Below are 22,267 nucleotides of genomic sequence, written 5' to 3'. Positions count from 1 at the left end.
GACCCAAAACAAAGATAATTTCCATGCAACTGAGAGGGTCTACTTACTCTCCTTTTTAATCAGAGATGTTTTTCATTTGCTTACAGTTTCCCTTTTTCTCCTATGCTTTGTCCTTAATCTCAATGGCTATTTTCCCCTCTAGCTAGATGTCAGGTTTTACACTTTCAGTTGTACAATGTAGGGATGATACGGAAAAATAGCTGGGATGTTTCTGTGGTGGCAGTGTCAGTAATTTCCATGCATCAGTGAATGGGTTAATTATCACTGTCCTACTAATTTCTGTTTCCAGCCATGTGTAAATAATTCATGTCAACAGTTGCAGGCTTAATAGAAAAGGTGTCACTCACATCTGTGGGCATTGATTCAAAACCCAGAAGGAATAAGGACCCCATCAAACAATTGGGATAACTGTAGTCATCAGTGAAAAGGACCTGATTGGCCTGAGTTGTTGTAAAGGGCTAATTTGATATGTTAAATCCAGATATATGGTAATCTGATAATTTTTTTAATTGCCTGGAAAAAGCACATGTGGAATCGGTGTTTTAGTAGGTGCTGCTCCTTACAACAAAGCGATGGAACCCCAATGATGTTAAAAAAATAATAAAATAAAATAAAATAATGCAGCTTTTTGCTCAGTAGGGCTATTTAGTCTTTTTGTTTGTTTGAAACCAAATTAGCTATTTCTCAGTTTGTGATGGTAAATAGCAGTCCTCAGAACCTCTTTCACCTAGGGAGTAAATTGTGTGGGACATCTAATTTGTCTAAAATTGTGTGGTGACATCTAATCTGTCACCGTTGACTAATACATTTTTCCTTTACACATGCTTACAGTTGTATCTCTGTATGTTTTTGTCAATCTGGTTCAATTACTGTACTCCTAATTGTCTCCTGGTAACATTTTTAGGTGAAGGAAGTAGTAAATCATCTGTCTGCTTCTTCCTAAATGATTGTCCCTGCCTGCAGCTTTGATGTTTTGTTTCTTTTCTTTTTTTTTTTTTTTTTTTTTTTTTTGTGAGTTTCCTCTATGTAAACTTAGGAGCAGAAGGTGGAAACCTGCTGAAGTTTTCAATGTTAAATAAACTGGAAGCAAGTGTGTTACCAAAAGTGACAGAACACCTTAAAAAAACTATGCTGTCCTAAAACGTACAAACACTGAAGATACCTCTTTGTAAAATAAATTGTAAAAATGCCTGCAAAAGGTACCATGCAAGATGAATTTGCCTGTTTGCCATGGAACAGGTGCCTTGAAACAGTCTGGGTGGAAGTTCCCTTTGAAATACACTTGCAGACATTTCATTTCTGTGTCTGAACATATGTGTACTGCATGTTAGTAGCAGATGGCATTTGCAGCATTATTCACAGCTTTTACAGGATTGAAAACACAAAACATACAAAAAAAGACAACATTTTTTTTTCTTTCCTCTAAATTGTGTGTATGTGCAAGGACGGGTGGGAAAAGCTCTGCACATGAATTCGCCTGTGTGGATGTTCTTTTAGCTACTTGCAAAAGATGAGATGACAGATGAGAGCTGGTTCTTTGTGCTTTCTGTTAAATAGCATTTTTCCATGCAAGTTCAGAATACTTCACTGGTAAAACATATCTCGAGCTCAGGTCAAGGGCAGTCAAGTGCTCTTCCAGCTGAGGACTAATGAATGAATGGTGTATGTGAAAGAATCACAGAATTGCAGGGGTTGGAAGGGACCTCAGGAGATCATCGGGTCCAACCCCCCTGCCAAAGCAGGTTCCTTAGAGCAGGCTGCCCAGGGAGGCGTCCAGACGGGCCTTGAATATCTCCAGAGAAGGAGACTCCACAGCCTCCCTGGGCAGCCTGTCCCAGTGCTCCATCACTCACCCCCTTAAGAGGTTCTTTGGCATGTTGGTGCGGAACTGCCTGGGCTCCATTTTGTGGCCATTGCCCCTTGTCCTGTCCCCACAAACCACTGAAAAGAGGTTGGCCAAATCCCTCTGTCTCCCACACCTCAGATATTTATATACACTGAGGAAATCCCTCTCAGTCTTCTTTTCTCCAGGCTGAACAGCCCCAGGTCTCTCAGCCTTTCCTCATAGGGAAGATGCTCCAGGCCCCATATCATCTGTGTGGCCCTCTGCTGGACTCTTTCCAGAAAGAAGTTGTGCTTCTAGTGACTGTTTGGACATACAGTCATCCGAGTGTTAATTTTTATTCTGATTCAGCATATAATAGTCCTGAGTACTGGCACCCAAACTTGCAAAAGCTGAAGACGAAGGTTGATCCATGCAGCACAGGGCAAGGGCAGGACAGCACCACAGTGCAGGTGATTATGCACTGGCTGTAATTAATCTGAACATTTTTCCATGCACTCGAGCACACAAAGGGGCCCTTCTTCCTAGCAGGGCTTTTAAGAATGGAGCAAAGAAGACATTAATCTTCTTTTCTTCTTAGAGTTAGTTTCTCTTGTCTTCTAGCGTGATTCCTCCCCCTCTAGTGCTCACTGCGCTGAGAAATCACTTCGTTGCTTGCTGTTTTCCCACTTGTGTTCTGCTTAACAGCACCTGCCTTGCCTGGAAGCTGGCAGCCAGGTGTTATTTGTGTCTCAGCCCTCTCCCAAATTTGTCTTTCAGTGTCTCATCCAGGATCTTTTCCCACCCTGCTGCTCTGATCCCCGTCCATTTGCACGCTGCTTTTAGGACCCTTTCGCTTGAGATGGGATGAGGGTTGTGCAGGTAACCTGAAGGTCAGTTGAGCAACAGTGGCATCCAGCGGCCTTCTTGGTTAATCGCAAGTTGAAATTTCTGAGTGCTGAATGAAGCACGGCAAAATTGAGGCTCTCCGTTCTCACATCTCACTTGTGAGTCTGAGTGAAAGACGTGGATTAAAATGGGATGTGCTGAGGACGAGGATGCCATCGCCTGCTAAGATATCTCACAGAGTTTAGGCAGGTATAGTGCTTCTCTCTCTAGGTGAGAGAATATTTTTTTATAACTACCTTGGTGCTGTTACTAAATACTGTGTTTATTTTAAAGTTTAATCAAGGCATTGTTGTCTATCTGACAATCCAACCTAAGAGTGTGTGATCAGAGTAAAGGAGGAGGATTAGTCTCTTCAGAAGGCCCAGGGCTTCTTTGTGCTGGGCTTTCTGTGCATGTTACAGCGTTCCTTGTTCTCTCACTCCTACCCACTCAGAGCATGAACTTTTTGGGAAAAATCTGCCGTCTATGCTGGGGATGTGTGGTAAATGTATGGTGACTTTCTCCTTGGGAAGGTGCAGAAAGCAAGGCAGAACAGAGAGATGTCATTACAGAACAAATGCTAACAACTCTGTTATCTCCCTTCCAAGAAGGCCATTGTATAAGGTTTGTTTATGCCTGAATACCTAGCAAAGTCACTTTTCTGTTCTTTAGCTCATTAATTTTTTATTTTTACAGAATATTTTATAAACTTGTGAATCAAATGCTTGATTTTCTTGCTGAGTGATCTCAGAGATTAAATATTTTTTTAAGTTGTTTTACATTTTAATTCAAATTTAATGTATATGTAAATATTTTCCCTTGGGCTGCTCTCTAACGAGGCACTGTTGCCATCCAGTCCTTTAATGAAAGTGTGTCTGATTTAAAGAATACAATAACTGAACATATTCTTTTGTTCTGTGTTGATACAACAGTCTTAATACTGTGGAGTTTCTAGTCATTGCTGTGAAACAAGTAATAGGAGTAAGCATTTAAATGCAATGAATCACACAGCCAACTGCAAGGGAAATGGTTTGAGAGGGCGTGCAGATCCTTTTTTTGTTGTTGTTCTGCAGAAGAGGGACGTTTATGAAAACACAATTATGAAATGGTAATGAAGTGTACTTATGGAGGACGGGGGCCCAGAGCTGTGTCTGCCTTTACTCCAGGGCATTACATCAACTTCTGTGTTGATAGTGATACTTCTGTGATACTTTCAAAGTATCAGCCCAGGCTGTTATATAAATTCCCTTCATATTTTCAGTGGCTAGTAAGGGCTTTTTAGTTTAGAATCTGTATGAGCTTGGATTTGTATGACCTTGGCCATGTGGTGAATGAGATCAGAAAATACAGCAGCAGGACAAAGAAATGGTGTATCTGAAGGACAGCAAAGGCAAGGAGAGGAGCAAATACCTTTGCTGTCAATCTAAATTGTGACCAGAAGGAGCTGGGCTCTTAGCTATGAGAGGATATTTGATTATCTTGTCATGTGAAGGCAACTGCTCCGTGTCTGATGACAGCAGTGAGAGAGCTGCCTAAAAAAAGAATGGATGAGTAGATCTTTCTGGCTGTTTTCTTTCTCTGAGACACAAACCAAATCTCAAACAGTTTGTAAATTAACACAGGTATGTTGAGGATTCTGTTGCTGGTCATTACAACTGTAGTCACTGCATGCTTAGTTCTGTGGGTTTCATTCCTTTAATCTAGTGTCTGGTGTGAAAAGTTTTCATGTAGCTATGCCATTTAATTTTTTTTTATTATAAGACAAGAAAAAATGTAGACAGCTTTTTAAAACAGAGGCCCAAGCAATGAACTAAAATGTTCATTCAGCTAAAACAAACAAACAAACAAAAACCTCTTTTCCAGTCTAGTACAGGTTTCCTAAAATGCTTTAATGCAGGTTATTGTATTCAGAGGAGTGATTTGCTTTGTCTTGTTTTCAGTTGGCTTATTGGTAGTCTCTTTTTCTTATGGACAGATCTTTCAAAAACAGTTTGAGTTTTTGTCTGCAGTTTAACATGACTTCTAATCCATGAAATTCAATGGTCTACAAAGTCTTGTTCATTTGTGAATGGCTTGTTCTTAAAAAGGCAGACTGTTGCATCTCACGGGGTCAAGATGCTGGCACCGAAATTCAAGGAGAGCACAGAACAAGTGGCAGCAGTATTGGAACTGGGGCATTGCTTCTTTACACGTACTTTGATATGCAGAAACGTATCAGAGGTCTGCTGGAGTGAATGAGCTTGTTCCTTTGCTTTCAGGATACTGTAATTCAGTTTTAACATCCTCTTCAAGATCTATCAAGCTGCTAGGATTAAAATAGTTCTAATTAAAATGCAGACCAAGCGAAGTCTTTTGGTTTTGTTTTTCATGTTACTTCATGTAATGTTGGCTCTGTTTAAGCAGCTTGCAGCCATTAGCTCAGAATATGCTTCTTTGCTTAGCTTTGTATTTTAATTTTAGGAGGCGCAATAGTTAAGGGAAGACTTGCTACAGAACTCCCACCTACGTGGTTTTATTTATCCTTTGTGAAAGGAACAGGGAAAAGGAGTAAATAAACTGTTACTCCAAATATAGTAAAATTTGTATGAGAAATAATCACTGTGTTTATTCTGTGTTTGTGTTTTGGTCACAGAGGAGGAATTATTCAGTAATTTGTCCATTTTCAACGAAACCTGCGTGAAATGGCAAAGAAAAACTGGAAGACGAGGAGTGCAGGAAACTTACACAGTAAGTGGGGCAGCCTTTGAGTCTGGGAGTAGTTTTGTCCTGGTTAGTTTTGGTGTGAGTCATTAGTGGAAGTAATTTCTGTGGGTTTGGTTTGTATTGTAAGCGTTTAGCTCACTCTTCCAGTGCACCTCCCTGAACCCTAACGGTGACTGGGTTAGGAAAGAAACATCTACTTGTCTGAATGTTACTTGAAAGACTCAAAAGCTGTTGGGAACTGATTCCAACTACTAAAGTATCTAAATATCTCCTTGAAACTACAAGAAGTGTTTCAGCACAAGTTTGTGTTTTAGTGAAATTCCGTCGTAGAGTTGGAGGTCACATTGACATAGAAAACATTGCACAACGTGGTCTCTGTCCCTATCCGTGAGGCAAACATTTCAAGTAAACAGCCTATCACTTACAGATACTGGATGTAGCTTGTTTTAGAGATGCAGGGTACGTATATAGACTGTGCCTTGCTCAACAGATTCAACCATCCTATATTTCAACATTTTTAGAACTGTTTTTCTTAGAAGTTGAAAGCAACCTTTATGATTACTATTTTTGTTGTCTGTAAAAGTAAGAATAAAAGTTAAGATACACATTCTTAGAAACAAATAGTTCGGTTATTGTAACCCAAAACAATGCAAGAAGAGTTCCCATGTTTTGGGAATAACAACAGCCCAGAGGCAGACTGTTTTTCTGAGCATGTCCAAATATCATAGATTCATAGACTAGTTTGGGTTGGAAGGGACCTTAAAGCCCATCTAATTCTAACCCCCTGACCCCTCCCACCAGCCCAGGCTTCCCAAAGCCCCATCCAGCCTGGCCTTGAGCACCTCCAGGGATGGGGCATCCACAGCTTCTCTGGGCAGCCTGTGCCAGGGCCTCACCACCCTCTGAGCGAAGAATTTCCTGCTTACATCTAATCTAAATCTACCACTTTTCGGTTTAAAGCCACGACTCCTTGTCCTATCACTACACTGCCTGACAAAGAGTCCTTCCCCATCTTTCTTGTAGGCCCCCTTTAGGCACTGGAAGGTCTCCCGGGAGCCTTTTCTTCCCCAGGCTGAACATCCCTAGCTCCCTTGGCCTGTCTTCACAGGAGAGGTGCTCCAGCCCCTTGATCATTCATCCTCATGGCGCTCCTCTGGACTCATTCTAATAGGTCCAGGTCCTTCTTGCGCTGAGGCCAAATATGAAAAAAATAAAAAGGGGATTACTTAGGATCTCCAGGGCTGAAAGATTAATATGGAAACTGTGTTCTGAAGTTGGGTGATGATTTTGGAAAACAACCTCTCTTCCTCCTGCTGTGTGATAAACCAATGTGGCTGTAGTTGGAGGGCTTTTATTGAGCACCAGTGAGATGGAAAAGACAAGCTCCAAATTATCTTAACGGTTCAAAACCAATGCTTTTCGTTGTACCCAGTGGTAAATGTCAAACTGTGGATCTCTGTTGTAATATGATCTGTGTACCAGCTTCTGCCTGAAATCAGTCAAAACTGTGGATGATGCACGCACAGATGCATGCCGTGAAGTTCAGAACACAGTCTGGACTGGACTGCCCCCAGCTCATCTAGATAAGCTTTGTCTGTCCCTTCACCTCGTACAAATACCAGGTTTCTAAATTCACAGTACTGAGAAGATCAGAGGCTTTTATCGTTGCTTGGCACTCAGTCTTAATGCTGCTCTGTAAAGCAAGGGTGAAAAAAAAAACAGAACAAAGAACAGGAAATGGTGAGCAAATGTAGTGTCCAGCTGTATTGCTGTACACAAGAATGTTTGCTTACAGCTTGCTTCGCATGTTGGAGGTGTCCATGTTTTAGATCCGTTCTATTTGTTGTAGAAGTAAACAAAACATACTCATTGCTTTAACATCCAGAGGAAATTAACAATCTAATTTACGAACCCATCTTGTTGCACCGGAACAGTGGGTCACAATCCTATTTTTTCAGTTGAGCTGATATTCTAAAGCAGGTGTTACCCAGATTCTCAAGGCTTTATTGAACTAGTGTTCTGAATTTTGGGGAGCTACAAACAATTGCAATATTACTTTTTTTTATTTTTAATCCTTTAATAGTTCCATATACTTGGCCAAAGATGGGATGAGGAGACATTCCCAGAGGATGTGATATTTAACATCACTACAAGTGAAGATAACCCAAAGGTGTGTTTAGATCTCAACTCTGGCAGTAACTACGTGGTGAATATCACTACCATCTCTTCCACAAACACCAGTGTCTCAGTTACAGTAGCAGTTCAAACAAAGGGTAGGTTTTGTTTTGTGTTCGCTGTGCTTGTAGAGCTTGCTGTGGGGCAGAGTTGTTTGGAGCCGTGCAGACCAGATCACAGGCTGTTTCCTAGAGTGTGTCTTTCTTTATACTCAGTACACAAATGTAGCTGCCACCACCATCCTCTTTTTTCTCAAGAGAGATGCTTTTTCTTCTCCTCACCGTGGTCATTTAATCTATGATCAAACAAAGCTGTGGCCGTAAGTGCCCTTGGCAGACTGCTTCAGGATTTGTCTTTTGACTAAAGCAGGAGGTGGTGCCACTGCTGGCTACGTGCCAGAACTTCAGCCCGTGGCACAGTGCTCACTGTTTTCCATTCCTTGCCTCCATAACCAGTTCTGTGGGAGAGGTCGCTGTTCCTGAGCTGTGTGATACCGATCTAAGTGACGCGAGCATTATAGATAATGCTCCTACGTTTAGCACTGATGAGCAGTGCTCTGGCAGGTTTTCAGTAACTGTAGAGAAGGCATGTTCTAACTGCAGGGTTCTGTAATATTTTGGTCATGGAAATTCAGGGCTTGCCTTCTGACACACTAATGAGACAGACCTTGAGAAATAATCGTCTTTGGAATCCACAAAATTTATAATTTTTTTTTTTCCTCAAGAGCTTTTTCCTAAAGGGCATCAGCTGTGACCAATGATTCTGTGATAACTGAATTTTCATCAGAGGGTCTGAACCACTGGATGTTTGTCATTACATCCTCCCTCAGTCTGAAACAAATAAGTCCTGCCTCGATTTTCCAAATAGCATGCTTGTTCTTTTCCCAAAAGCCATTTTCTTGGGAAAAAAAATATTTGCTTTATTTACTGTATTCATTTTAAAAGATAAGAGGTTCTGCCTCCTCCTCAGGATAGAATTAAAATAAAAATCTTCCTTTATTCTCATCTACTCGCATTTGATTTGTTGTAGAGGGTGAAGTCTTTGTAATAATTGTTCCCTTTTTTATTGTTTCTACAGTAAAGGAAGCTTTCAATAATGTGTTAATTTTTAATGACACCTGCTTGAGATGGTGGAGAAATATAAGGGGAGCTGAAACAGAAGACAGATACTCTGTAAGTGATAATCCATATTTTTGAATGAAAAATTCTTTTACCTTTCTAGAAAACAACTTGGTATAAATGGTGTATGTGAATAATCTGTAATTTCTGAGGCACTTACTGTCATCAGTCTTCCTCACTCTAATACTCTCATAAAAAGCCAGGGAATAAGCTTCATAGCAGCCTTCAAAAATAAATATTCTACCATGTTCTTTTCTAGTCTCCTACTTACTCTTTCCCCTATTGTACTGTTACCTGTCTGTACCTTCCCTATCAGTACTTTTTGCCTCCCCATCTGTACCTTCAGCTTCGTCACATTCAGGCCCCAGACAAGTCTGTTCCAATTCCACAGAGTCAGCACACTCTGCCTTGTGATATGCCTCCAACCTTCCCTTAGCCCAGCAGGTCCTTTCTGTGTGAACTACCTCTGCCTGGACTCTGACCACCTGCTGTTATCTCACATCTCCATGGGCTCAGAGTGCTCAGAGGTTATCTAAAGGCATGGGATCCATTTAAAGGAAAATAATCATGGCTGAAACACAGAAATCAGGTTAGTTTTAATTAACAGAAGAATGATCAGGAAAGGCCTTAAGTTAATAACTTTGTGATTGTTTTGGATGCCAACAACAAAACAAACACACCAAAAATCCAACTGAAACAAAAAAGTAATGGGTCTGTAAGTTTCCCTGGAACCATATCAGCAGAAACCTGAGGTTATGTGGCATTTTGACGTAGATCAAAATGGCTTGATTTTCACTTACTTTTCATAGTCAAACCAGAGATGTATGTATCTCTGGTTTGACTTACTGAGCTTACTTTCGTAGCTCATCGCCTTGCACCATGAGGATATGCTATGATGAAAGTGCGCCATTACTGGAAATCCGTGTGTTAGGAAGCAAGCAAGACTTGGGGAAAATTGTGGTTTTAACAGACAAGAAGATAGACTCTGAGGAGGACAGGTGAAAGAACTTGCATGCTGTCAGAGCTGATCAACAAGAAGGAGACTGCACTTGTAAAATTTTGGAAGCATTTGAATCAGAATAACTGTCAGTGCCAGTAGTTTTGGCAGTCTGTATGCAATGATGTGTTTTTCTGCTGTTTCCTCTGATTTAGAGATATGAACGAATGCAAGTGATCTATTAACCCATTACGATTTCCATGCTGTGATTGTTTGGTTTCAGTTCCATGTGCAAGGCCAGCGTTGGTATCAGAAGGGATTCTTGCATGAAATGACCTTCAACCTTACCACATACAAGCAGGCTCCAGAAGTTTGTTTTGATTTGCAGCCAGGCACCAATTACTCTGTTAACATTTCCATGGTAGCTTTGAATTTTTCACTGATGGTTTCCATGACAACGCGAATCACAGGTAGGTCCTGCCGTTTATGTTTTGTGTTTACTAAAGAACCCATGTTAAGTATCAAAAGGGCTGTTTCTGTGCTTGCAATTCTTCATCATTGTTCGCTTTCATGGATTTAACACGTTGACAATCCAGTGGTTGACAGAGGAGTGAAATAGGGTGCAGTGTTTCTGAAGCGTTGTTTTTACACAGTAGGGAAAAGATAGGTTGGTGGGCTAGACACAAAGTTAGTATCTAGGGGAGCGGGGTTCAGTTCCCTGCCCTAAGTGAGTTACTCTTTCAGTGCCAGTTGTTTCCACCATGGAGATAAAAGCAGAATAGATGTCACTGAAGTCTACAAGGGTCCAAAGTACAGAGTCCTGCAGACAGATCCCTTCATCTATAATTAGTAGAGTACAAAACATAAAAGGCATTTGATCAAAAAGCACACTGCAGGGAGATAGTCAGCTTCAGTATTTTGCAAGGTATGTGTATGGTACTAAAATGTTGTGATTAAAAAAAATTATCCTCAACTCATTGTTCAGAACAGTTTTGCACCATCCCTATACTGTCAGACTTCCTGTATTAGGTTATGATTGTTACACTGTGAAATGCAGTGCTGGGTGCTGGTGCCTATCCTTCCTGCTTGGTTGGAACAGGTAGGTAAGAAACCGTAAAGCTCTCTGCGTGTATGTATCCCTTTCAACCTGTAGGTGGAACCAGTTCTCTTCCGGCTGCAGATGAAGAACTAGCAATACAGTTTTTGAAATTCATAGTATTACGATATTTTCAAAAGTAAATCTAAAGTTTTTAATCTTGATTGACAGGCAGAACATCATGTTTCCTAAAGGTGCTGTGTAGGGTATACAATGATGTGGATTTTCTTTTCAATGAAGTTGCAGTAATGATTTGGTAATTGGTTTTTGTAAGTTGCCTAGCTGTGACTCAGAGCTAGCATCCATGAGTACATGTAGCTTTGTAAAAACTAATAAGCTGTCTCAAGAGTTTGGCTGACTGAGGTAATTATGAATACACACTCAGAGTAAAGGCGTTCCTCTTTTCTCTGTCATCCTGTCACATTTCCTAAACTCTACGTGATTGCATCAGGTCACTTACTGGAAAGAGCTCTAGAGAACACTTTGCAGGAGGTGCTGCATGGAGCAGTGTTTGTGGCTTGGCAGCTGGCACGTTTTCCCTCTTCCACTGAGTGCTTAACAAACACACTTGTGTACCCCCAGAAAAGATCTTCGCATAAAAGTTAGGTCATTTCCATTTCAAAGGGAGATCCTGCCACAAGCTATGTTACATCTGATGGTTACTTCTTCCAGTGAGCAATAAAAGGTGGGCATTGCTCTGCCATCTCTTCCTGAAGTGTGCCACACACACACACTTTATATCGTGCTTTTTCTTTTTTTTTTTTAATGAAAGCCATAAAGTCAAAATGGGTCTTTTTGTGGTTGAAATTGAGTGAAAATTACAAAGCCAACAGCGATCAGGCTGTTCACAAAACACACGCAAAAAAGTTCACGAAACAATGAGAATCTAACTAATTTTTTTTTTTCCTATTTCATCTGGTTTAAGATGAAAAGGAAACAGTTAAAATAGCTCTTTCAGCAATATCCCTTTGACTTCCGTGCCTTCTGCATGGGAGGGGAATTGCATTATCTTTACAAGCAACTTAATTTGTATAATAACTACTTACAATTTTAGAGTAGGTGTATAATTTGCTTCTTCATTTGTCCAGTTATTTTGTAATTATGTCCATTGTTGGACCAGATGGTTGTGTTTCTGTACTGGGTGGAATGATCTCAGTTTTTCTGCCAGCTTAGGGTTGAAAAGTGTCGTCTGTCTCTTGTGGTTTTCTGGCTAAACAGTACCGTGTAAATGCGAGATATGCCTTAAGCACAGAAGCATGAAAGAAGCTGAGACTTGCACAGATGTTTTACTGTTAATATGTTGGAAGTGGCCTGGTTTATTGTCTAAAGTTTCATGTAGCATCTGTTAACAAATGCACATTCAGTTGGTCTGTTTCCCCAGCTGGGGGCAAATCCACAGTCTGGTAGGTGTTGCATCTCCTTGACTTCCACATGTCTCTTGTATTTTGAGTGTTTGGGGAATCATACCTGCAGAGTTTCTAGTACTGTGAAGAAAAATATCACAGCTGGATGAAGATTTAATTTTCTGACAATGTGTATAAACTCTTGGGAGTGTTGCAAAATACAGTAAGTATGTAAATGCTAGCAAGAAGTGATTTTTTTTTTTTTCCAAAGAGGACTTGAAAATGCGTGAGAAACCTACTTCATATATCTGAAGCCAGGATGTATTATATTCGTAGTGTTTCTTAAGAGGAAGAAAAAACCCCAGAGTTTGGGACTCAGAAGCCTGCTTCTCATGCTGGCAAGTAGCATCCTTTAAAAATAGTTCTGTGCTGAGCACATAGTTGTTTTTGCCAATCATCTTGTGGATGGTAAATATAGTCTACCAAATGCTTGGTGGATCATTGAAATTCTGCTCCTTTCATACTTCCAGTGACAGACATCTCACCCAGTCTTTTATTTCTTCTTAGCTTATTTTAGACAAGCTCTCAACACCTGTCTACTCAAGATAAGAAATTAAGTCAATTATAAAAAGTAGTTAGGCGGCAATTACATTGTAGATGTGAAAAGATGGTAACAAGATTGTCTTTTAAACCAGAAGGGAGTTTATTTTTTCTATTTCCAAGGAAAAGGAGTATGTCTTCCGGGTGTACCTCGTCTTTCATAATTTCTGTCAGGGTTACTATAATTACAAGCAGTTATGTTGCTCTTCTTTTTGGTAGATTATTCGTAGGCATGCTGAAACAAGCCATTCTTCTTAGTTTCATTATCTGTTTTCACATAAGAACGAAGGAAAACTGAGTTTTATAACAGCTTTTAAGTGGTTGAAAAAGAGGATAATAGACAAAGAGTTAATGCAAGTGCTTTCACTTCTGATATTCTCAATAAGAGTAACTTCTTCAGTTGAGATATCTTGTAATAATACTGGTACTTGCTTTGGGCTACAGTCTTACCATGGGCATGTGACAAAACTTTGGGATATTTGCTAATGCCTGCTTATTTATGATGTCTGACTAATATTCTTTGATTTAGACATGGTCACTGTGACCCAAGACATGGTATTTGTAAGACAAAGTTTTCTGGACACTAAAAATAACTGTTTTGTGTCTGGATTACTAAATAGGGAAGTCTTGCATTTCGTTCTTGTAAAATTATTCATAATATATTTGGTGACAGTGTCTCATTACCCTTCCTACTCTCAGTTTTTTGCTCAAAATCAAAAGTATGTTTTGAATTTGCAGTACGGTTACTGTTCACACTTGCTGCCACGTCTTACTTATTAGTACACGCACCTTCTGCTGATTTTGGGTAGGTTTGCCATATAGCCTATGTATGCATCTCAGACAGCAGGAGTTCCTTTGGCTCTCAAATACTATTCCCTTCGTTTTAGTCCAGGGTATATCTGCTGGCCACATGCTCTTATAGGTGTATCCTCTCTCTCTTCCTATGAGCGTCTAAGTTGGAATTCACAAGCAGGGAGTCCAGAGAGTGATTTGAATTAGAGGAATGAGGTTCATAATGTACTGAGTGCAGTCTTCTGGAATCCTGCACTTCAGCCTTCATATGTGGAGAAGGTACTAATTCGACTTGACGATCTTGGCAGTCTTCTCCAGCTGAAATGATTCCATTAGAGATCAGGTAGAGGAGGCTGGTTTGTGAGTGTGCCCGTGGGCGTACAGGGATGTACATAAAGGATACGTTGTTGTTCTGCTCTGTTGTGTGATGGGAAAAGATTTATGCCTTCTTTCTGAGTTCTTTAAGGTCTGGAAATGGAGAGGGAAAATCAAATCTGTTTTCCAGTAAGGAAGTAAAAGACTGTTGGAGAAGTAGTGCTTTGACAGCTCTTACTCTGACAGCAAATTATATGCCTCCAGAGAGTCCATCACAGTGAGCTGCTTCACAGCACTAGTATTGCAAAGGAGCTTCTGGCTTTTGTAGCAGGGAAAAGGCAGTGAATACAGCCTGAGCATGAAAATTGTTCTTTTGTAAGGAGGAAATTAGCTACTGGTTCTGTAAACATTTCTATACAAATCCCATGGTGCGTGCTTTGTATTTATGCAAAGACTATTCAAATGCATAAGGTCATATGAAACCTACTTGTATCACAGAACGGCTCGGGCTGGAAGGGACCTTAAAGATCACCCAGGTCCAACCCTCTGCCATAGGCAGGGACGCCACCCGCTAGATCAGGCTGCAAAGGGCCTCATCGTACCCAGTCTTGAGCACCTCCAGGGATGGGGCATCCACAGCTTCTCTGGGCAGCCCATGCCAGGGCCTCACCACCCTCTGAGTGGTGAGAAGAATTCCTCACATCTCATCTAGATCTCCCCTCTTATAGTTTAAGACCATTCCCTCTTCTCCTGTCATTAACTTATATTTTCTAAAATGAATGAAACTGAAAAAGGTTAAAAATCAAGAATAAGCTACATTGAGGAGGAAGGTAGATTTAAGGCCTATCCAGCCATCATCTCATACCAGAAAAGTCCCCACACACACAACCTGCTGTTATTTCTCTTTCTACTATACAATATTTAAAGAAGATTTGTCATCGTTTTCTGTGGATGTAGTCTTGATTTATTTCCCTCCCTTCTTGCCTTCCATCTATTAATGTTTTTTCTCCAAACTAGAAATCTCTTTCTTAAAGCAATTATACTGGAATATATACAATAAACTTAGTTACTCTTCAGACAGCGGTATAAATAGTAACAAAAAAAATATATATATAAAAAAATCCCTTTTCTATTGAATCAGTACTTCTGTCTTATTGCTGTGTACATTTTACAGCAGTGTTTTTGACTTCCTTGTTTTAAAATTCAGTAACAATGTTTTTGGACATACAGCCTTGGAATAACCATTAAAAAAATAAAACCACAAAACCCTTCTTTTGCAATAAATAAGATCACACAAATGGCATAATTTCAGCAGTGGTTGTTTTCAGTTATAACTTGGCCTTAAGAGGGATCTTTGGTTTGACTTCCCTGAACTTGGGAAGAGTTACCATCTGGTTTTGGACTTTGTGATTTAGTTCCATTATTATTTTTAAAGCTGTATCACTAGCAGAAAATTATGAAGGGAAGCAGTAAACAGGACTATGCTGACCCCAAACAAAGCTTTTTTAATAAGAAACAAATTATCCAGCTTCATATGTTTTACACATAGACCTACTTAGCATGGTGTACGGATGGATTTGTGCATTCATTTTTGAAATGTCTGTAGAGGACAGATCAGTGCTACAGCTTTTTTTTTTTTTTTTTTTTTTTTTGCTGGCATTGCATATCCAAAGGTGCAAAGGTCAGATGGCAGGAAAAGCTTTAAATATTCCTGTTACCACTACTGGAGAATGCCATAGAACTGCCCACGTTCTTCATTTTGCAGCAGTTTGCAATTTCCAAGACTAGAGAAAAAATAAATCGTAGAAACATGGCATCATTCAGGTTGGGAACGACCTCCAAGATCATCCAGCCCAACCTCTAACGTAGCACTGAAGTTCACCATTAAACCCTGATGCTAAGTTCCACATCTCCATGTTTCTCGAAGTCCTCCAGGGATGGTGACTCCGCCACTTCCCTGGGCAGCCCTTTCCAATGGCAAAAAACCCTCTCAATAAAGAAGTTTCTCCTTGTATCCAACCTAAACCACCCCTGGCACAACTGGAGGCCATTTCCCCTCATTTTATCACTTGGTGCTTGGGAGAAGAGCCAGATCTCCACCTCACTACAACCTCCTTTAAGGCCATGGTACAATGAGGTCTCCCCTGAGCCTCCTTTTCTCCAGGCCAAACAACCCCAGCTCCCTCAGCTGCTCCTCAGAAGACTTGTTCTCTAGAACATCTTTACGGGTAAATGTACACACTCCATTGTGAAACACTTTCATGATGACTAATAGCAAAGTGCCCACAGCATGCTAGCTTTTTCTGAAGAGCATGATTACGGTGTAACAGGTTTTTTTTCTCCAGCATTGAGGCCTGTGCTGTTTTCCTGTGCTTTTGCAAGGGCACTTGAGAAAGCAAGCGCACTTGTTTCCTGCAGCCTGGCTTCATGTTCAAAGGGAGACTCAGCGCATTGATTCTTAATGTAGAAAATTAGTGTGGCGATGAAATGTCCAAGCACTCGAAGCCCAGCACTGCTGTGATAAGTGCTAAGAGCGGGACTGCCTCTGGACTTATTTCTTGCCATGTTTTACTGCATCTTCCTGGTGCTGCTACAGGCATTAGTCTGTTTTTTTGGTGAATAGTAAAAAGTAAACAAGCAAAACAAAAACACAACCAACCAACTACCACCATCAAAAAGCAACAAAAAAACCTTTACAAACGTTAGGTGTCAACAGCACCTGAACATGGTGGAGAATCTTGCTTTCTTCTCGCAATCCACCTGGTACAAGTATTTATCTGCTGATGGTCTTCCCCTTTTCCCTCCACCATTTCTATATGGTATTAAATCAGTAGTTCTTCCATGTGGATTTTTAACTCTGGACAGTATGATGTCTTTAGAGCAGGTATTTTTGGCAAATGCTAAATTTCTGGACGGATGTTTCTTTTTAAACATTCCTAGTGACCAAATACTGTGTACAGAGTAATTCCTTCAGAGTTTCCTTTCTGTTTACTGAAGCAAAAATGAAACACGTTCCTTTCATATATCATAATTACTTTGTATTTAGTTTGTATTGTTGCAAGCTGTTTGCTCTTCTTGCTAAAGCAGACAGTTGTCTTAATTGTGCTTGATGTTTGTAGTAATTTGTATTTCTTACCAACAACTAAAAATAGCGGAAGACACTGAGTGCTAAAACCACAGTAATTTGCAGATTTTGTTCTCTTTTGCCCCCCTTCTAGGGCTGTCAGTGGTAGATGTCTGTTTGTTTTCATATACTGCATTTTTCCCGTCGTTTGGGAACATATAATTGTCATGAACTGAGCCAGCAGTGGTTTTGCTGCCTGTTCCCCTTTGCAATCAATGCTTGCCTGAAAAAAAAAAGCAAAACCATTGCATGCACTGAACTTTCTACCCGGCATTAAAGAAGAAATTCCCAGTGAAGCTCCTGCAAAGCACTCAGACTTTGCAGATCTTATTCTCATCTCAATCCTAATCACTCATAACTGCCTTCTTTATGGGCAGTTTACCCATAGCCTGGTTTTGAAGAGGACCTGATAAAGGGAACTGCCAGAGCAAGTAGTTTAGCTAGGTAAATTAGCCAAAGGGTAGCTTTGTCAGGAGGGTCTCCTGAGGATGATTGCTACCAAGGGCAAGGTAGGGTTTTCCTTCATAGGGATGTATGTCTGGCCTGCTGTGTTTATTTTGAGCATGTTAATCTTACGTTGTTCCTTTCCCATCGTGGTGCTATCTATTTAAAGCAGAGATCATGTAGGCTCTCGTATTTCTTTTCCAAAGGTGTGAGACAAGTTTCTGGTTCCGTCTTGTAAGACAGTTTCTTCATTATTTCTACAGTACCAGTCATTCTCTGCGCTGGTTCGGTTTAGTTATGTTGGACTGACTGGAACTGCAGACCGCTGTGAAATTACCACACTTGAATCCTGTGTTGGTATTATTCTACTGTTACAGAAGTCTATTTTTTAAGCTGCAGTTTCTTTTTTTTTTTTTTTTCTTTTTCTTTTCTGTTACCACTCTGGTGACCTGGTGACTAACAGTCATTCTAAGGTGGTTTTCCTGCTACCCAAGCAAACTTTGAAAATACAACCAAAAGAATCACGTTCGTAGCCCCATGTATATCTGCCTTTCACGTTATGCTGTTGAATTGCATCCCTTTTCTTCAGAATAACAGCTCCCAAGTTCATTCAGTTCCTCCTGTGTAACATCCCCACACTGCTTTGGTCTTACACTGTCTAGCACTGTTTGAGCAGCATGCTCATCTCTACACGCCCGGATTTTGCACCATGGTTGTTAGCAAAATGATAGTCTTGGTACTCACTGCATTTAGTCTTGGAGGAACTGTCGTGACCTTTCTGCACACCAGGACTTCTGCCCTCAACGTTTTATCTTTTTCTAGCTCCCCGTTTACCAGTTCTTCTGTAAAAAAATGTACAGTTTTTCTGCCAACCCTCGTTGTTTCCAGCTGTACTGATGATTTTCTGTATGTCAAAATGTATGTACACCTGCTGCTATTCCAGCTGTTTGAAAAGTCCGCAAGGATTTGCCTGATGTGCCTTAACTTTGACAAATGTGCCTTGATTTTCTTGTTTGTCTCTGTGACGTTGATTATTCTTTCAAACGGCACTCTGAAGCCTTGGTTTTCCTGCAAACAAGCACTGCATTTGTTACTCAAAGTCATGTAAACAGCTTGATAGGCCAGTTTTCAAACAGCCTAACCATACCTGTAAACATCCATGCTAGCTCTTTTGGTTTTCTGGGGTAGATAGTATCCAAACTTCACACTTTACCCCCTCCCCCCCCAGTTGCACACAGTGAAGCTCTTTTCATTTTTGCTTCTAGGCTGATAGTGGTAATTTCCATTACCATAGCGCTGGTCTCTGTCAGCCTGCAGCTGTCATTGTTGCCATTAAAACTGGCAGCAGAAAGTGTTTGTTCAGTTTTGGCCTTGATGCAAGTTCCCACTAGAACAAATTAGAGCACGGTACCCATATCGAAATCCAATTTAAGGGGCTGGGTATTGCTAGCTGATTGTGTGCAGTAACTACAGAACTTGCCTTCTTGAAAGTACTTCTGGCTCTCATGGATTCCCCTTTATTCATGCTGACTGATTCCTCCTAGTGGGCTGTGTGCCCAAAGATCTATGTTTTAGTTCTCCTTGACCATTTCAATTAGTCTAATAAATAATACTGCTTCTTCCTACAGATCTTTCCTCTTCTTTGCAGTCTGTCCTTATTCTTTGCATCTCTGTTCTTCCCAAGTGGCACGTGTAATTCAATGCAGGCGTTTGCGTTAGGGTTGTTGCTGTTCCATTGTGCTCATATTTGCCCAGTGTTTTTCTTGACCAGGCAGGCTGTAGCCATTGGGGTTTGAAGTTTGGTTAATGGAGGAAGTCTGGGGGAAGAAGTAACTGGGAACCCTCATGCCTGCAATATTTCTAAAACCTCTCTGAAGTGCTGGTATTTGTTTACTTTTTAGATCCCCCATTCCCAGATGTAGAATTTGTTGCAGCAAAAGGTTCTGCACCCTTGCTCAGACTCCGGAAAGCAGAAGATCGAAATGGGCCCATCAGGTTTGTCTATGAGCACTCACTAATTACCCTTTTAAGAAACATTCTGCAGGTTTATGTTACTTGCATATTGGAAATTTTTGTTTGGATTAGATTTTTTTGTTGTTGTTAGTAATGGGAGAAAAGTTAAGCTGTAACTCCCAGTTTTGCCTCCCTTAGCAGAATATTTGGCCAAAGACTTCCGTACTTTCTGGACCAAAATTCTGTTTTTGATAATTCTGAGTTTTCAATGGTTTTTTTCTTTTCTTTTTTTTTTTTTTTCTTTTTTTCCCTTTATCCACAGTTAAGTCACACTACATTTTTATTGATGCATCCAAGAGCAATACAACCCCTGTAATTTTTGTTTTCCAATGAAGTCATGCAGCCAGAATTTTTTTTTTCTAGGACACAGAGGCAATTTAGAACAGTCTGTATTTATGCGTATGCTGAAGTAGTACTTTCACATTAGAGTATTACTACCAAAATATATTTCTAGAGAAAAAGGCTTTATATCTTGCTAAGTGCTGTTTGTGAAAGAAAGAGAAGGTAATTGTAGCTCAAAAATATATATATTTTCTGTAAAGCAGAAAACATTTGAAAGCTGATAATATATCGGGAAATGACTAAGTGTAACAGCTGTAACAATGACTCTTCCTACTTTTGAATACAGTAAACAAAACATTATTTTGAGAGGTTTGGAGACAGATGTAATTAATTCTGTACAAATGGGATCTGTCCTCTCCTTTAAACAACAACAAAAAAAATTACTTCTCAGAAATTAGGCATTGTTTTTAGAGGCCAGCAATGTCTTCTGTTTCACAGATGAACTTAGGTGTAAGCTGAGAGAAGCAAAAGGCAGCCTGCAATAATTCGGGTTGCTCTTCTGAGTATGAATGGACGTGTTCATTTGCATGTGACAAGGATTTAAATTGTGCATGCATTGATTTCAAAATGCAAGGGAACACATGCAGAGAAATATTTCAGTACAAGAAGAGTTTGTATTGGACATTGATAAAAAGCAGTTAAGAGGCTATATGTAGAAGAAATAATATGAAAACAATGAATATCTGTTATTTATAATATTGAACTGAGGGCTAATGTTTACTTTTTTTTGTTTGTTTGTTTGTTTCACTCTAGTCTTTATCAAGTGATTGTGCTTCCTCTGGGTTTGCAAAGTACTTTTATTTGTGAGTCCTTTGCTGCTGCAACTTTCTTTAGCAACACCACGGACACTAAGGGATACGTAGCAGCTGAATTTCAGGCAAAGGATGTTGCTGATAACATGCCAGTTGCTCTTGGAGACAGACATTACTACGGAAAGTTTTATAATGCTCCTTTAAAGCTGGGAAACGAGTACTGTGTTTTTTTGAGAATAATAAGCGAGTGGAATAAGGTAATGGATGTTCTAAAACCTTTTCTTTATACCAGTTGAATGAAGTGTTGCTGGGAGGAAAAAAAAAAAAGGAAAATATTAGCGTTGTGTTAAAAGGCAAACAATAGAAAGAGCTAAATATGAAGGGCCATCTCTTCCCTGCACAATTGAGGTTGTCTGTTGGGCCAGAACTTGGTGTGAGAATCTGAAAGTCTCTCCTGAGCAATGAAAAATTCTCTCAGTTTTGAATTGTAAATTATATTCCAGTTCTCCAAGTGATAAGGGAAAAGTGTATTTTGTCATGTGTGTTACCTTCTGAACAACAGAAAATGTCAACTCCATCTCTCTTGAGGAAACCTTATTGGAAAAAAAGCATGCTACTAACGCTACTAGCTTTTTTTTTTTTTTTTTTTTTTACATTTTAAGGTAAATATGTATTTTATTTAGAAACAAAACATTTCTTAACTATAGGTTTCTCTCAGCTGTTCAGTGTCTCGCCTCCCACGATGTCATTATGGCACTAGTTTTCCAGTCATTACCCATCTCAGTGGTCAAGAGGCTGTCAATCTTACAGTCTCAGAAGTAGGTAGTTTTTCTCACATGCGCTGTAATTTTGACATGCGTACAGTTCCTGAATGTCAAATGTATAAACAAAATAAACCATCGCCTACTAAACAAAAAACACCCAAAACACCTAAAAGCTGTCTCAGCCTGCTGTCCATAACACGAAAATAGAGTTCTGGGGCCTTGTGTATGCAGCACGAAGCAAGGAAAGAGGCACAAACTCATATGTGAGTCACTTGTAAATAATTCTGGGAATTTCTGGAAGCCTACACCCAAATCAGAGTAAGTGAATACAGCTTCTGGTAAAAAATGTAGCTGTTTCAGTCCAAACTGAGTGAAATAAAGCAAGTACATGTAAGAGCTGTTGCTGATACTTATTAACCAGTGCAAAGCATGTTTTTTTTTGCAATCTACCTTAATAATATCCCAGGAAGTTTTATAGCACAGACAACTTGGTTGCTGATCCTGATACAAGTCTGTTACTTGTCATAAATTTTTAATTAATTGTGTGAGGCGGTAAGTAGAGAAATGACATCTAAAGACATTTGTTTCATAGGAAATAAGCCCAAAATATTCCAGACTTTGGATGTCAGACTGTATTTTTTAGAAGAACTTACTCTGTGGAACAGGATTGTTATTGACTGAAGTATATAAAAGTTTAGCCTGTCTAAGCTCTCCTAAATAAGTCTGAACTCAGTTTATACATGGTAGGGTTTTTGTATTGGTTTCCCTAGCTATTTCCCTTTGATGTTTTCTGTTACTGGGGAATATTACCTATTATTATTTGTGTTTGAAGCTTTTTCTGCATATGACAGTGCAGATTGCTTAAGCAGCTCTGCAAGCTGTTTGTTGAACTGCTTCTAAGTTGTTCTTATTCTCTTTGATACAGAATATTTCCTGTGTTTGTTCATCTTCAGCATTGCCAGACATATTTTCTAGGCCACCCTTTTAATGGAATATTAATACTTTTATTTGTAGAAGTCACTCTTGGCTTCCTTTGATT

General features: G+C 39.9%; 1 protein-coding gene across 1 annotated transcript in view; it reads left to right on the top strand.

Moving 5' to 3' along the window:
* SUSD1 (sushi domain containing 1) overlaps positions 1-22,267 on the top strand; it is a 45,154-nt gene that overhangs the window by 13,414 nt on the left and 9,473 nt on the right. Inside the window, exons 8-13 of the mRNA XM_032206338.1 lie at positions 5,343-5,437; positions 7,497-7,686; positions 8,666-8,760; positions 9,927-10,113; positions 19,259-19,352; positions 20,466-20,721. Coding sequence (XP_032062229.1) covers positions 5,343-5,437; positions 7,497-7,686; positions 8,666-8,760; positions 9,927-10,113; positions 19,259-19,352; positions 20,466-20,721 — 917 coding nt within the window. The remainder of the gene's footprint in view (positions 1-5,342; positions 5,438-7,496; positions 7,687-8,665; positions 8,761-9,926; positions 10,114-19,258; positions 19,353-20,465; positions 20,722-22,267) is intronic.

Source organism: Aythya fuligula, chromosome Z, assembly GCF_009819795.1.
Source record: "Aythya fuligula isolate bAytFul2 chromosome Z, bAytFul2.pri, whole genome shotgun sequence".
NCBI lineage: Eukaryota > Metazoa > Chordata > Aves > Anseriformes > Anatidae > Aythya > Aythya fuligula.
This window is presented reverse-complemented; position numbering and strand designations above follow the sequence as displayed.